General features: G+C 41.5%; 3 protein-coding genes across 7 annotated transcripts; 2 read left to right on the top strand and 1 right to left on the bottom strand.

The window, feature by feature from the left end:
• Positions 1 to 4,905, top strand: LOC108899261 (uncharacterized). Its single transcript, XM_018699628.2, has 10 exons — positions 1 to 313; positions 481 to 523; positions 1,163 to 1,312; positions 1,488 to 1,617; positions 2,086 to 2,358; positions 2,453 to 2,728; positions 2,811 to 2,983; positions 3,066 to 3,185; positions 3,702 to 3,746; positions 3,888 to 4,905. Exons 3-10 carry the CDS (start codon positions 1,298 to 1,300, stop codon positions 4,065 to 4,067), a joined length of 1,212 nt encoding a protein of 403 aa, XP_018555144.1. The 5' UTR covers positions 1 to 313; positions 481 to 523; positions 1,163 to 1,297; the 3' UTR covers positions 4,068 to 4,905.
• A 443-nt stretch (positions 4,906 to 5,348) lies between these two features.
• LOC108899276 (uncharacterized) lies at positions 5,349 to 9,535 on the top strand. Of its 4 annotated transcripts, none has more exons than XM_018699647.2 (8): positions 5,349 to 5,442; positions 5,575 to 5,720; positions 6,533 to 6,808; positions 6,927 to 7,229; positions 7,591 to 7,748; positions 7,857 to 7,955; positions 8,050 to 8,094; positions 9,049 to 9,535. In XM_018699647.2, the coding sequence occupies exons 2-8, from the start codon at positions 5,681 to 5,683 to the stop codon at positions 9,211 to 9,213; spliced, it is 1,086 nt and encodes a 361-aa protein (XP_018555163.1). In that variant the 5' UTR covers positions 5,349 to 5,442; positions 5,575 to 5,680; the 3' UTR covers positions 9,214 to 9,535. The 4 variants fall into 4 exon arrangements, with proteins under 4 accessions (XP_018555163.1, XP_018555161.1, XP_018555162.1 ...); XM_018699646.2 differs by having other exon boundaries at positions 5,438 to 5,496; XM_018699645.2 differs by having other exon boundaries at positions 5,429 to 5,720.
• A 3,154-nt stretch (positions 9,536 to 12,689) lies between these two features.
• On the bottom strand, positions 12,690 to 16,491 carry LOC108899270 (transmembrane protein 109). Of its 2 annotated transcripts, XM_018699640.2 has the most exons (4): positions 15,387 to 16,491; positions 14,925 to 14,984; positions 13,492 to 13,594; positions 12,690 to 13,179 (listed from the first exon to the last, which is right to left on the bottom strand). In XM_018699640.2, exons 1-4 carry the CDS (start codon positions 15,588 to 15,590, stop codon positions 12,824 to 12,826), a joined length of 723 nt encoding a protein of 240 aa, XP_018555156.1. In that variant the 5' UTR covers positions 15,591 to 16,491; the 3' UTR covers positions 12,690 to 12,823. The 2 variants fall into 2 exon arrangements, with proteins under 2 accessions (XP_018555156.1, XP_018555157.1); XM_018699641.2 differs by lacking the exon at positions 14,925 to 14,984 and having other exon boundaries at positions 15,387 to 16,488.
• Between the last annotated feature and the right edge of the window lie 39 nt (positions 16,492 to 16,530).

Here is a 16,530-nt window from a genome sequence, read left to right as displayed (position 1 = left end):
GCATGTTCGTGGATCTGCCGCGATGTAACCGCGACGGTGCACCGCTTTGAACGCTGTTGCTGCTGCTGCTGCAAGGAATTGTGGGACGCCATTCTCTCCTTTTCTCTCGTAAAGGAAGTCCAGTGTATCCTATGCTAAAGGAGATAACATAGGAAGCACCGAGGCTCCCTTCTTTAACATTTAGATCACACGACCAGCTCTTATCATGGCTGCCACTGCGATACTTCAGGGTCATTTCACTCATTAATGAACCTCCCTGAGCGTAAAGGACTATTCGACCGCAGCCCTTGTGTCCTAATTGAAACATCTATTAGTGAGTAATGTTTGTGCTTTTATACGTGGTGTCATATCAGAAAGTGGAGCCTGACTGACAGACTTCTTGTTTGTTTGTTTTTTTCATCTGGTGCTCGATGTTGAGTTTTATTCTCTGGAGCTTTAGAGAAACGTTATGATCGAAGGGAACCTCTCTTCTCTCTGCAGGAAATGTTACTGTTGTTCGTGGCAGTTTCCAGTTTCTTCATCGGTGAGTGGAGCTCATTTGATGAGATGAGATGAAACAATGTAGACGTGACATTATTGTAGCCTAGGTTGATTAACGGTTTAATCATAAGCGATGTCTCGGCTCCACATACCTGTGCGCTCTGTAGTTCGACTTGCTCGAGCCAGTTATGCAAACGGTGTCATCTGCGTTTAATTTTGTGCAGTAACGTGTATTGTTTGGCTTCTGAATGAACATCTGCAATCACATCAGATCCAACAGAAAACACCACCAACCCCCCCGTTTACAGTCACTACTCGGTGCATTTGACCAAACGTGTCTGAGCAGAAAATAAACTGAATTAGGAAATGTTTAAAAAAAAGAAGCTTCAAACAGACTCAAATAATTAATAAATTAATACGCGTTATTCTTTTATTTTATCATTTTTACTAGCAATATGTAAACCTGAATAAGAGACTTTTCTCCACCCTCACTGCATTAGTTGGAGAGGCTGGGTCATTCTGCCACAGAGAGTGAGTGGTTACTGGGACATTTTTATGTGTCTGCTCTGGCATCATTTGCACTGAAGTTGTTTAAAGAATGATTTCCACATGATGTTTTGTTTCTTCCTCAGTATTCTCTCCTCCATCTGTCTCTTCTTCACTTGTATCTTTCTGATTGAAGGTTCATTCGCTGGCCATGAGTATGAAAGTAAATGCTATGGTGATAGTTTGAGGTTCCCGTTTGATTATACGCCTCCCTGTCTTCAGAGGAAAGATTTACTTCACTCCGAGTAATGGGGGATCCAGGAAGCTTTTAATGGACAATGGGGAGGTGAGTGGCTTCTGCTGCTGCAGTTTAATACTGTCACCAGTGTTGCTGTGATATCCGTTCAAGGCATGATATTACTAATGTCTGGCTTCTGTTCAGATCATGAATCATGAATGAGACAGAACCAGAATCTACTGTCTGTTGTGACTAAATGTGTCTTTGTTGTCCACCTCTTCAGGCAAAGGACCCACGGCTCAGTGTTTCTCACGCCTCAGTTACTTTGAGAGATTTGAGAGAAAGAGATCAAGGAACCTTTTCGGTCTCAGTTGGTGATAGACTTTACGATATCATCACACTGACAATTAATGGTGAGAACATTACATTACACTGTATATGTAAAGGGCAGCACAGTGGTGCAGTGGTTAACACTGTCGTCTCACAGCAATATGGTTCTGGGTTCTTTCTGTGTGGAGTTTACATGTTCCCCCTGTGATTGTGTGGGTTCTCTCTGGGTACTCCAGTTTCCTTCTGCAGTCCAAAGACATGCAAGTTACATTAATTGATGATTCTGAATTGCCTGTAGGTGTGAGTGGTTTTTTGTCTATATTCGCAATCCCTGTGATGGACTGGCAATCTATACAGGGGGGTACCCTGCGTCTTGCCCAATGTCAGCTGGGATAGGTTCCAGCCCCCCTACTTATCCTTAATGGATAATTGGTACAGAGAATGAATGAATAAATGTATATTTAAGGACAATGTATATTTGATGACTGTATTCCATCAGAAATCCTTTGTGGAAATAGGCATTTCCTAAATAAAATCCATGTTTTTTTCAGACTGTGCCAAAGAGTTCGTGCAGAATTACGCGACAGTGTATTACGGTTCGATTCCCAGAAAGGCTGAATACCTGGAGTTCACTCCCCTTCACAACAGGGACCAGCCACAGATTCTGTGGAACCGCACAGACCCTCAGGCCAATAAGGATGGCAAAGTACAGGTGAGGGGTAATACCTGGGAGATGTACAGACTCACTCAGACAGACAACGGCTTCTACGCTTTCAGGAAAAATGACAACACTCTGCTGAACAGGATGAAGCTCTCAGTGGAAGGTGATGGTAGAAACTTGATAGAGGCTGCATGTGAACTTAGATATTGTGTATCTGATTAAATGTTCTTATACAGTCTGCTCTTTATCACACACAGCATATGATAGACACTATGACAAAGAAGCGGGGGAGCGGCTTGTCATCCTGTATCCCGCAGAGTTTACCACGTGGACTGTGACTTTTATACCTGAGGGGGAAACAGAACACCAAACGGTGATAAGAGGTGGGACCTCAGCAGCTGGGAATTTTGCTTGGAGGCTGCGGGTCATGCATGAAGGCATAGAAATTAATCCTGTGCAAAGTACAGACTCTGGCAGATTTGAATTCAGGGACGAGCAAGGCAACCTGGCCATGACTGCGTTCCTGGATCTAGGTGAGGAGCTTGTTTTTTCTCACAGAACTGATGTGTCTTAACAAGCTGTTGCTGATGTTTCAACATCTCTGTGCTCTTACAGAATCGGACACATTACCGTTTGTTGTTAATACTGTTGGGATTATCCCAGTGGTGATTGGTATCCCTGTGCTGGTTTTCTGTTGCTGTGTGAGAAAGTGCTGTTGTAAGAAGAGTTCTTCAAAGAGGAATGAGTCTGCCCCTCAGACTGCAGCAACACCTGCTACATATTACCATGTAAGGACTTCATCAAATGAGCATTTAAACTGACTGTTTACAATATGTAGCACTATTTTTAATCTCATTATTCTCATGTCAGTCTCAGGATACCAATCAACCTGCAGGGACAAGTTATTCTCCCGCACCATCCACTTTCTCCTATCAGCCGAGGAATCTCCCTGTGTCTACAGGACCTACAACTACCTCCACTGGGCCTTCAGTAGGTGTTACACAGAGGTCTTCAAAGTGTGAGGCCCATAAGAGAGATCAATTCCTAATGTGCTTCCAATACTGAAGAAGTGACAAAATCCACAGTCTCTGTTCTGTTCAAGAATGCATTCAGTTTATATGAGACTTCAGTGATCTGAGTTAATTGACTCCAGTGGATATCTCCAAAGGTCCAGCTTTGAGAAACTAATTCCCTGCGCTTTTTTGCTGAACCATGACAGAGGGATAGTAATGTAAAGAGGAAAATTGTGCCAAAAAAAAGGCTGTCATGTTGGAGGATATCCACCTCATTTGTCTCAGTCTGATTGCTAAAGACTTATATCAGGTTAAGCTGACGTCTTGGATGTACTTTTGTACAGAAAAGAAGACTGGACTATGCGAAACATTTTAAGAAGAGATCTCTTGATACTGGGCTCAAGTAGTTGCTCACAGCTTAACTCACTGAATCCATGTCAACATTATACTTCCTGTTTACATTTGCCTTTTTTGTTGTTTTTTTTCCTTACAGGTGCACAACCCAGTGAATATCCATGTGACCTCCCCTCAGCCTCAGGTACACACACAAACATACAGAGAATTCAGAGGGGCATCAAAGTCCACTGTTATAAATGTAGTTATCTTAATGAAGAACTTGTGGATGCTTTTTCATTAACAAACACATTCACCTTTAATTCCTGGTCACCTCTCTCTCCAGGTTGCAGTCTCGGGAGATCAGGAAGCTGCTCCTGCTCCTTCAATGGGCTCTGATATGTTCTCCTCGGACTATGAGCCAAAGTTTGATCTGAAAGGTCTGAGGTTCCCCTCCGCTCCCCCGCTCAGCTCAGACTCAACTTTCTGTGATGTTTATACCTCAGATAAACTCAACTTTCTCTAAGGAGCATGCTGAACATTCAAGTGATGCAGGGTTGAATTTGAATGTTTTGTTACTAACTGGAACACAGCCATTTCAGTGATATATGCACTGTAAAACAAATCAAAAACTCTAAGCCTGCAAACTATCACTCACACTATGTTCACACACAACCAGACTTATCCTAGTATTGTATAGTGTAGTATTATAAGTTTCATGGTAAGGTTTAATGTAGTTCTTTAACTACAGCCATGTTTCACTAGTGAACTATCACAATCAGGTTATCTGTATAATGTGGAATATAAATGTGTTTGCATGAATATAGATTAGATTTAGAATGTGTAATATACATATATGAATGTTTACTTAATGCTGTTAATGTAATTCTCTTGCTGCCAAAGATATCGACAGTATGAGAGATGATGTTACAGTGAGGACTAACAGTGAGTCTGTGTAGCAGATTTTACAAACTGGAGACTCAAAACTCATGGAGATAAGAATACAAAACCTAGCAATTCAAGCCACTATTACAAGCTTGCCTTATTGTTTTATACTGTTTTTATATGGTTGCTTTTATCATGCGCCTTCAGCTGCACAACCTGTCTGTGTGGCTTTTATCATTACATTTTGAGAAATATTTTTTATTTATCTGTTTTACACTTTGTAAAAAAATAAAGTCCTATCTCTGGAAACTGTTACACTGTATCTTTTAACATATTTATAGATCTTGTGTAAGCTGGAGTTTTTTTTCTCATAAGTTTCTCTTGTGCCTTTCTCATTAGGTAATGAAATAAATGTAAAATTGTGATATATGTGATACAAGTGTTTGTCTGCATTATATATAAAGCCATCTATACTGCAAGTTTCATGTTTTGCAAAAGTCATTCTCTCTTAGTCTATATGCCCCTGAAGCTGCAGTACAATGATAACAACTTTGGAACAATAATTCATCAAGTTCTGAGTTAAATAAGTATTAATCTGTCCAGTAGTGTTCTACATGGTAGCATCTATATATCTCAGGTGGTAGAAAAATTGGGCCATTAGCTGTATTAGCTGGTTGTTTGATTTCTGGTTCTTCCGATCTACCTTTCATTTTCGATAAATTCCTCCAAATGAATGTTAATGGTGAATCATCAGTTGCTCTTGGCAAAATATGAAGTGGATGTAATTTTGAGTTAAATCATAACCACGGCTGTTGTCAGGAGATCACCAGAATTATTGGGATTCACTCTCTGGGGAACATAAATGTGTACAAAATATTATGGGAATCCATCAGTCCCTAATATATTTAATATTTACGTGGCTGAAAAGATGGGCCACTTCACAGACGGCTCAACAACATTACTTTCCGACCGTACATGAACACCCCACGGGTTTCTCTATGGAAACGCGCTGATGGGTGGGTCAGGACGACTCTCCTGCTACTCAGGCCGTGTAACTTCAAAAAATACCGGTAGAGACTGCAAAATGTGTGTAAATTGTACGTCTACCGTATTAATAATGTGCGTATGTTGAACTGTTTGTCTGGCAGGAATATGACAGAGGTAAAGTCTTAATTAACCTAAAATAACGTGCGCTTGCCAGTCGATACTGGACTCGGGTCAACACTGAACTTGCATTGAAAACAACGGCAGGCGATGATAGTGTTACTGGTGCTGGCTGCCTGTGTTTGCACGGGTAAGTACATGTAAAAATGATGAACCCTCCCTGAGTGAGACTGTAAGACTGTATCCTGTTTCACTGAGTGTAAAGACACAGCAGTAATATTAAATCGGTGGTGGAAAGTAACTGACAGCACAATTTTCAGAGTGCAGCCAGTACCTAGGTGCAGATAAAATGGCGGACCCTCTTTCCAAGACACCTCTAATAGAGAGGAAATCACGTGACCTCGGCAGCTGAAGTTGGTCTTGTGTTTTTTCTGTATATTTAAATAATAAAATACCATGTCGCTCCAGAAAACCGGTATGTTTTTTTTTTTTTTTTAAAATGCTAAACTGTCCTCTGCCTGATACAGGGTTTGTCCTTGGGCTTTACTTGCACTGTTTTAGATTGTGCACTTTTTTCCAATAGAGGGGTAAAAGATTGACACAAACAAACAAACAAACAAACAACTTCTGCTGCTGAGATCGCGTAATTTCCTGTCAACTGCAGAATTACCTCTTGTGGCATTCCACCATTTTGTCTGCATCCTTTCCAGTTTTGAGGTATTTTTACTTCAGTATTTGAGAACATTTATTGTACTATTAATGTATAGCTAATATATCATATGTGCATCCATTTAAAAGTTATTCCAGATTTATATTAATTGACATTTTTATGTATTTTAGTTGAACATTATGAAATCAAGCCTTGCTTAAATATAGATTCATGTTTGAATCATGTAGAAAAATATTGCATAAAAAGGGATCAAAAGATGTCTGGTAATGTTTGTATACATTCATATGGTTTGTACTGAGCATTTTTTTTTATCTGTTGGACTTCCTCTCCAGGCCTCTCATATGACACTTATGATGAGGTTTTGTATGGATACACATACAGGATGAGGCTGCATAGAAAGGCTGTGTCCATCAAGTTCATCCAAAGCTACAGCTCAGATGCGACGATCTTGTGGAAACGTGACGACCCTCCAGCCAGTGAGGACAGTAGGCGGAGGGTGGTGGGTGCCTACTATGTCATAGACAATGTAACCCAGAGAGACAGTGGCAACTACATAATGAGTGATAAAGATGGGAAAGTGCTGTCTAAAAAGAACATTGAGGTTAAAGGTGAGGTTTCCTCTTAGTTCTCAATGTAGGTAATTTCCTAGAACCTGACACCAAGAACCAAAACTGCATGGGATGGGTCCTGTTTAATATTCTCTGTCTTGTGTGTCCTCTCTTCCAGCAAGAACATGGTCCTATGCACTGAAACCTGGTCAACGATTCAACCACACTTTTAATCTGGAGCCAGACTCTTGCAACATTTACTTCCTCCCAGAGAGTGACCATGAATGGAGAAAGTCTGAGATTGAGATAGTTCATAAAGGCAGGCTGCGGGACGATTTGTATGAATTAGATTGTGCAGGGTTTGATTTGTTAGAGCCATGTGGGATTTTAAATAAGTATCTCCAAATGTCATGCAGAGGAATGTTTGAAGTCAGAGATCAGAATAATGACAAGGCCTGGGAGATAACACTGGAAATGGAGAGTGAGTAACCTGTGTGTTTTACAATAAGTATCACCTTGTCAGAAATTTTTTTTTAGCTTCTTTGGTTTATTTCTAACTTTGAATTTATTTCAGAGAGATGCACAGTTTTCCAACTTTTCCAGCTCTTACACATGCTATGTAAATAGTGCCCATTTACTATTATTTGCAGCTAACTAATGATTATTTCCATCATCAATTTAGCAGTTTTTATATAATCTTGTGGTCTGTAATTGTCATAAAATTGTGAAAAATGACACAAGTTTTCAAATCCTGACAAATCACGCAATTAATCTATTATTTAAATTGTTGGCCATAAGGTTTCTGCTTGTCACCAAATCGATAAAGAGACTTATTGTTTCAGCCCTACCTTTTGATCCATCTCACCTTTATACTGGCATCATTGTTGCTGTCGGCGTACTTTCCTGCTGTTGTTGCATGATGTGTTGCTGCTGCAAGAAGAGGTCCTCCAAAAAGGACAGCCCTGAGACTCCCGCTGAACCTGCCATGTATTACCACAAGGTGAGCACGTCAAAGCTACTTTCCACTTTGTGTGTGTTCAAGAGTGAAAAGTGCCTGCTGTTGAGATTTGTGTATCCCTTTTGTGATTCTGTGGATTCTGAACTGCAGTACAACAAAGAGCCTGCTGTGCTGAACTCAGACGGACACAGTGAGCCCTCTGGGACACACTACTCCGCTCAGCCTTCTTACGCTCTGACTGGTCCACTGGTAAGTGTGTACTGCGCCTCTCTGAGAGAAGTTCTCCTCTCTTGTTCTCTATTCTCTTTCCTCTCTACTACTAATATGTTATGTGTCTCTGCAGATACACAATCCTCCTACTGTGAATGTGCCATCTGCTTATTCTAAGGTATGACCTGCCAGCTAGATTAGTCAGCATACACGCACACACACTCCCTCTCTCTCTCACACACACACAATCTGTGATACATAAAAATGCAATTGTATCTACTTGTTAAGTCGTGATGTCAAACTTAACAAGCAGATTGTTCACCTTCTATGCACTGACCAGTGTGGGATTTCCCATATTGTATTATCACTATAACCAAATGAAACCTTGGTTAAGATGATCAGTAGCTCTCCAGTTAGTTAATGTTTCTGCAATATTTCCACTTAAATCTGTATTGTAGTTTTGAAAAATAACAGCAAAAACACACAGTGATCATTCATTATCATTCACACAGTCCTGGTGATGATTCATTTGGAGCTCCATTGTCCCTGTGTCAAGTCCAGTGTAATGATTTTTTGTTTTGCAGAGAGAAAGTACCAAACAACTCATTGGGACCTTAGACTTTACTTTAGTATCTGTTACATCGCATATATCACATGTATATTCTGACATTTCCAAAAAATATGCAAGTGATCTACATTCAGTGATAGACTCTCTACAACACACTGAACATCTCTGTAACTGCTTTTAGTTTTGTCTCTCATTTGTTGTAACAGGAGGAGGTTACTGAAAGCCATTTTTGCTTTGGTCTTTCAAAAATTTTCAAGCTTGTGGTCAGTGCTGCTGTTTTATTGAAAGGTCTTTGTCAGTCCCCTCATCATATTTAAGCGGGTGATCTGGTAGAACAGAATGTTTTGTATGTTCAGTTAACATGCTGCTATCTTATACTTACAATATTCAAGATACAAAAGTTGCATTAAGCTAATGTATCTGAATATCTGCATGAATGTTCTCAGTGCAGCAGCCGTTAATATCTGTATTTTAGACTTAATTCAGGCAGTTTTGTATCAAAACGTAAACCTGCTTGTGATGCTCTTGTGAGACTCAGTGATATATCTGTCTTTTTCTGTCCAGGTTTCAGCTCCAGCAGAGCCGGCAGACGCTCCAACTGTCCCTCTCTGCCCTGACCCTGAGCCACTGTTTGAACTGAAGGGAATTAACTTTTCCTCTGCTCTCCCACTGAATTCAGACTCAGGTCACTGTGATGTTTATACCTCAGACAAACTCAACTTCCTCTGAAAGCTTTGAAAGGTACACTCACACTTGTAAACTCACTCAATAGCGTGACTTTAAAGAAATAGTTTAATATTTTGGGAAATATGCTCATCATCCAGTGGCCTCAGCTGCTTGCCTTTATCAACTGATGAGAAACAGCTGGGCACATAACCCCCCATAAAACGCTGAATTATCATCTTCACACTTTTGTTTGGGATTAAACAACCAATATATAAGATGTTAATTAGTGAGCATATTCAGTTACCTCTACACAAAGCTAAAATACCAGTTTCTGTAGTTGACGCTAAGCTAACTAGCTGCCAGCTGTAGCTTCATTTTTAAGATACAAAGAGAGACTACTCTTCCAAAAGGGGACCTACACAGAAACACTCTTCTCACTTTGTCCACATACTGCAAATTCTGTGAAGTGCCATTGTGCGAAAATGTCACCATATGTGCTGAACAAACATGGAAATAGTGAGGATCATATTTTATATATCCGTTAGATCCATTTATTTCAGCTTACTGTGAACATTAAAGCCTTCATTAAAAGGAGGTTTTTTTTTTTATAGAGAAAATCATGTACCTTCCTCCCTCATGAGTCTCATTAAAAGCAGCTTAATAAGCTCATCTGTGCCTACTGAGTGAACAGCAAACCTCCGGTACTGTCAGGGATACGTCAGCTACTGTGGATCAGCTTGACTGTGTAAAACTTTTCAGGGAAGATACAAACATAAAGTGGCCTGTAAAACTCTCTTTTAAAAAGGTGCTAGACCTCCTTGTGCTTGTGTGCATGTTACTTACATGCTTCGTGCACACGTACTTGGCCCTTGGAATTCAGCTTGTCCCATTAGTGCATTTAAAGACTAAAATGATATTGCCTGCATTATACAATTTAGTGAGGATTAATGTGAATTAGAATTAACTTTCACTCATATTAATAAAGAACTACTGTTTTGTAGAGACATTTTAATTTGCTCAGGTCAGCCACACACATATTTAAATGTTTTTAAGTTTTATTATAGTGATTGTTTGATAGCTATAAAAATATCACAAACTCCAGTTGCCTTTTCCTCATGTATATTTTCAATGAAGAGTGGCAAAATGGCATTAACACACCTCTATACCTCTGTGCTGCACTTGTGTCAAAATTGTGCCTTAAGTGTAGTGCTTTAAAACTCTAACTCAACATGTAGCTGTTCATATATTTGTGAATTTCTTACACACACGCACAGTAAACTTGACTGTAGCTGCAATTTTTTGCATGTCTCTTCTCTCTCACATGTACACTAAACACAACAGCAATGCTGTATTTAGAGTTTTAATTATTCTACATTATATTGATATCAGTTGTTTTAAGGGCTCATTTTGGAATGTTTTGGACTGCATGTCTGTGATTGTTGTTTAATTATGGTGGAGTAGAGTTGGTTTTTAAACACTAACTGGAGTCTTTGACATCTTAATTTACAAAGTGTTTTTATTTTAGTGTATTTGGATGTTGTGTCAGGTATATTAAACCTAATAACACCCCACTATATGGTTTGTATTTTGTTTCTTGTAGTGGTGCTGACAACCATTCAGCACCACTACAAGCACCACCTACCCAACATGTCACCACACAGCCAAAAGCTCATCCAAGCACATAAATTCCTTACACCATACCAACTGATTCACAGAGGAGACACAACTGAGCAGAAGTTAAAATACGACTGAGCCTTTTGTGTGGCCCAGATCTGTTTGTTGTACAACACAATAACCATTTCTCTCTGTAGACACATTTGTTACTTCAGTGATCCTGAAAATTCCTCCAAGTTTACCACCCCATGTTTTATGTAAGACTGTAAACACGTGCACTGCAATGTGTGTAATTTTGCAAATAGAAAATCTAGAAATATGGTTTTTATAACTAAATGATAATTGCATCAAATAAGGAGTAATGTAAGAGGAATTAAAGTCTGATCATTGGTCATCACTGACCAGATTAATTATAGGTAAAGTTTGGATCTAAGGTTAGATAATGTTACGGCCACACTGCAATCTGTATTATCTGTCTGAGACACTAACTATATCTGCAGCGATACAAGGCTACATGTGCAAGTTCTAAACCAAACTGGACTTGCAAAAAATAAATTCAACTCACAGGTGACTTGTCAACAAACGCGTTCAACAGACCTGGAGCAACATTAGCATTTATTTGGAGTCGTGTTTCTGGGTACCTGATGAATGTAGGTCCAATATTTACTCTCCTTCCAGCATCTCCTCGGGGGAGATATGTTGTTCTTTTGCTGCTAAATGATTTACTTTGTTCATGAGCTATTTGTTAACATTGTCGTCTGTTTTTTAAGGACCTTTTTCAATTAAAACAGCTGCCTTTGAACAAACTATGCTATGAGAGCTGTGAGAGTGAATCAAAACAGTGAGGTTTTAGGCAGGAAAACCAAATCAATATACTAAAAGATGCTAAATCGCCCTGTAGGACTGAGAGGAATGGCAGAAGTCAGGTAATAATTCATCAGTATAAGCTATAATCAGAGCAGCTTTAAAGTCAAAGGCTCCATTTACATTCATCTTCTCATATTAATTTTGACAGTAAGGTTTTCATCAAATAATCATTTTGTAGACACATTTAGGTGCAGCATCTCATCATCATCCTTGTCTATCTTTGTCTCTGTGATGATGCTGAGAGGTGGTGATCTCACTCTGGAGTCATATCTGGCCCACTTGGCTCTCCACCATAGCAAAGTGAAGGAGGACAGGGTGAGCTAGCAGGGAACGATAATTCTGGCACCGACGTCAGGCTGTTCCACTCAGCCGGGGCGACAGCGGGGGTGAACATTGTTGGTGTGAACCCAAGGATCAAAAAAGCTTCCAGCTGACTGAGCAGCAGGGAAGCGACCAGGCGCAGGGGCCACAGGTCAGCCTGAGTTGAAGATGCCATGTTGGTCGTGGTGATTTGAAACCCGAGACTTCAAAAGACTGGCAACTTGATACAGGCTTATTTCAGTGTCTTGTTAAAGTAATAATAATCTAAGATATATTTTTACTCATGCTAGCGGCATGACTGTAGAGATGACTAGGTTGGGGAATATATCAAACACTTGGTCTAGAATAAATTATCTCAACAACTACTGGATGGATTCCCATGAAATTTGATACATGGTCCCCAGAGGATGAATCCTAATGACTTTGGTGACCACTTGACTTTTCCTCTAATGCCCATCAGCAGGTCAAAGTTTGTTGTGAAATATTTCAACATGGATTCAATGGAATGCGATTAACTAACAGACATGCACTGTTCCCAGAGTCCAATACATTTGGTGATCTCCTGACACCATAAAGTCAAAATTAAAATTTGTTCACTACTTTGGTTTATGACCAAATAACACAAAACTGCTGACATTCCCATCATCCCCAGGCATATTTTGTTTTAAATGCTAATTAGCAAATGTTAGCATGCTAAAGGGGCATTTTCTGAAGAAAAACAAAAAGAAGATTCCTGATTAAAAATCCCAGTGGTTACTTTATTTACCACAATAGTTTGACACACATATAGAAACCATCAATGTCATTATTTTCTTAACCGGCATTACCATCACCTCTGTCCATCCTTACTCCTCTCCACCTTCTCCCATCACTATTCGCCTTTCCTCTTCTCTACTGCCTTCAGCCGGCCCTCCAGGGAGCTCAGCCGGTGCTCCACTGCACCTGACTTTTCAGAGGCAGATGTGAGCAGAGTCAGCAGGACGCATGCCAGCACCAGGCCGGCCACCCGAACCGCCGTGGTTTCCGCACTGGCCGTCTTGTCGGTCACCATCAGTCCAAAAAGCCAGAGCGCCAAGACGGTTTTCACCACCCAGAACACCCGCCTCACCACAGCAATCAGCAGACGGAGGACGATGGTCAGCACCCAGTAGCCGATAAGAGCCAGCAGACCCCACTGGGCGACTGCGGCCACGCCCTCCGGGGTGAATCGGGGCAACGTCAGTGCAGCTGTAGAGGGAGTAAACCCAGCTTAGGCATATTTTCATAAGGAATAAAGCTTGAAAACAACTGTCTTATACACAGGAAGCAACAGGAGTAAACACACTTAAAAAGGAGTGGCAGACAGATTGCCCTGAGGGAGAGGCAAGACTGCATATTTTCCACCTGCACTTTCATTGCCACAGATCCTCTCTTACTCCAGCAGACAATTTGCAGAGAACTAGACATGGGGGCGGGGGGGGTTAGAGCATGCAGCAATATCTACACACACACACACTCAGTGACTCAGTGACACACAGGGGCCATCCTGGTCCTACCCACCATCGAATCCTGTGACCCTGAGGATCTCTGTGACGTAAACAGCAATGACGTTCAGGCCACTGGCAGCTCCTTCAGCCAGGAATCGGATCACCATCTCGAAAAAACTGTGGCAGAGTGGAGGAAGGGTGGAGACGTGTTTTACTTTGTTATTTTAACAAGGTAACAATGAGGAATGGCAGCATTCTGATCACATTAATAGTCATGCAGAGAAGAGATAACAGATTTGTTTACACGGCCAAACACGGCTGTCCAATGCCACAATGCTACAGTATGATTCATAATGCTCATGTATAAAACAGTGCATGTCATATTTTAAGCAGCTGTTGGTAGACACTAGATGCCTACAGTAAAAAGGGGACTCTTATAGACTACGAGTGCTGCTGAGCTGCACCTTACAATAGAAGAAGTGCTGTATTGTTGACTTGGACAAACAGCTGTGCATGCGAGTGACAGCTGGACAGTGCCCCTCTCTATTCCTGTACAGCCTCTATTCACCTCCCCCAAAATCACACAACACACACAGACAGATACACTGTGTTCCTTCATGTAGCAAGGTCAAGGGTAGCCCCCAGTAAGTCAGACAAGTATCTTATCTGCACCTGTTGCGCTACACACTGGCACATACGTGAGGACTGTCCAGTATGTTGGAGCATGAGTCAAGGATCTGCTGCTCCACATCAGTGTGTGTTTATCACTTAAAAAACATGATTAATGATTTACTGCTCTGCTGGCTTCTATAAGGCTCAACTTCCAAATGATAAACTTTAGTATCAAAAGCAGGACTTTTTAGAAGCTGTGATGCCGCCTTCAAATTAAAATCTGAAAACAAACAGTGTAGAGCCAAAAAACTTCTGCACACTGCGCTGATAGCTCCCAGTTACTAACAGAGCACGTTTATCAGGCAATGTCTGCCCAGGATCTCGAAGAAATGTTGCCCTATTTCATTAAATCACATTTTCCTGGGAGCTGTCAGTGCAGTGTGCAGGTCTTTTGTATTTCCTTCTTAATTTAAACTCACTGCAAACAATCAGAAGTAAATTCAGATGAACTAAGGCTCTAATTCAGTTTGGGGACACATAAAAAGTCAATTTCTCATCCAAGTACACACCCTATGTTTTGCATTCAGAGATACCAACTGAGTCATGGCGAACTATTTCAGCTCACTTGTTCGTTTGCCAGCACATACACAGAACCTTATCACAACAAGCTCACAAGTATGGTTGCTTCGCATGCAAATATCTGCATATTGGAAACACACACACACACACACATATACTGTAAGGTCGGTTCTTGACTACAGCCATGCTTCTATTCTCTGCATTAACTATGCCACCCCACATGAGCTTAACAGAAGCCAACAGGAGAGGACTCTGTTTAGGGGGAGGGCATGTGTTGGGTTAGGCTTAGATGGAGACATCCAGGAGGTTTCTTACCATGGCCACTTTATAGACGTTCTCCTGACCAAGCAATGACTCAAGATACAACACAGCACTCTGAGGAAAAGGGAAGCAGGGGTGGAAGCAGGGAGACAGGACAGAGAAGAGTGTGTGGGGAGGTTTTAAGGGTGAGGGGGGACGCGTGGATATAAGAAGACATGAAATGAGGGCAGAGAAGATGAGGGGATCAGGAGAGAGATTAACAAGTTGAGGGGCAATAGGGAGAGGAATGTTGTGCAGAGGGTGTAGGTGTGGATGGAGGTTGAAGAGGTAAAAATTAGTGATCAGATACAGTTAAGCATTGAAGAACTGTGACAGAGCAAACAGTGAAGTTAGAGCACAGTATATTAACAATTAGAGAGAAGAAGTGAGTGTAAAGCCACTTCCTGGTGCAGGAAGAAAAAGAGTATTAGCCGGTAGTGGTGGTGGTGGTGGTAGTGGTGCATCTCCTCTCTGTACCTCAGCGACTGACCGCACCATGCCGGCTCCCAACACCGACTCCGCGTATCGCTGGACCTCCTGGCAGGTTCCCGTGATCACGGTGCGGAGGGTGACCGGCGGAGGGCTCTCCCCGGTCGGCTTGGCCGGGTTATGTCCGGCTCCAGCCCAAGCCACCGTCATGCCGAGCACCAGGGCGTAGATGGTGAGGAAAAACCGAGCCATGGCACATCCACCGCGCCCAGAGCGAGACGCACAAAAAAAAGTCACTGTGAGGGAGATCTGAGAACAATGGGGGGGAGGAAGGAAAGAAAAAAAAATCTATGTGCTCAGGTTAATGCTGCAATCCAGAGCAGGTTGAGCAGCTCGTGTTCAGTGACTCAGACAGGATTGTAAATCAAAGACTTAAAAATGGCTTCTGTTGGGAGCAATCATAGACTACAGAGCGGCTTTAAATCAACATGCTGCGGCTCCAAATAGGAATAAAAATATAAAAACCGCGCCAGCTTCTTAAATATCCACACACCAAGTGTCCAATTTACAAATTAGACTAGATGTATTTGTAAAGAAAACCTCCGACGACTCAAGAGTGATCTGAGTATTTAATTATAAACTTTGGCAGCGCTGCAAATATTCTATCTAGGACCGTTCCGCTCCGTCAAGGACACTCCAGCATTTACAGTGGCTATATTTGGTAAGAACCCGTTAAAGGCTTAGGTCCGTCAGTGATCGAGACGTTTGATAATATGTCAAGATGCAGCGGGGAGTTGTTGATGTAAAAAAGATCCAGTGCGTAAAATGTGCCCAAAAAGTTTCTTTTCCTCTGCTGCTTTTTACGCGTACAAGGGGGAAAAAAGCGGTGGAAACGCGGCTGACGCTGAGCCGAGCACGAGTCTCCTAAAGCCTCTTATTTCTGCTCTGAGCTCCACACCAGCCAAGTTTGGTGTTCCTTTGTCTTTGAGCTTGCATCAAAATCGCTGCTGCGATGGATTATGTTGCACAACCTTTTTTGCTTTTTTTTTTTTTTTTAAAAAGGCTCCCTTGTCGCTGTTCCCGTATGGCACTCCCTTCCTTCTAGCGTTTTTAACGACTGATTCCAGTGTGCAAACACGTCGGGAAGAGGAGGAAGAGGAGGAGGGGTGAGGGGGGAGGAGGAGGAGGAGGA

Source organism: Lates calcarifer, linkage group LG8, assembly GCF_001640805.2.
Source record: "Lates calcarifer isolate ASB-BC8 linkage group LG8, TLL_Latcal_v3, whole genome shotgun sequence".
Classification (NCBI taxonomy): domain Eukaryota; kingdom Metazoa; phylum Chordata; class Actinopteri; family Centropomidae; genus Lates; species Lates calcarifer.
Note: the sequence above shows the minus strand (reverse complement) of the source record. Positions and strands in the feature narration are given on the sequence as shown.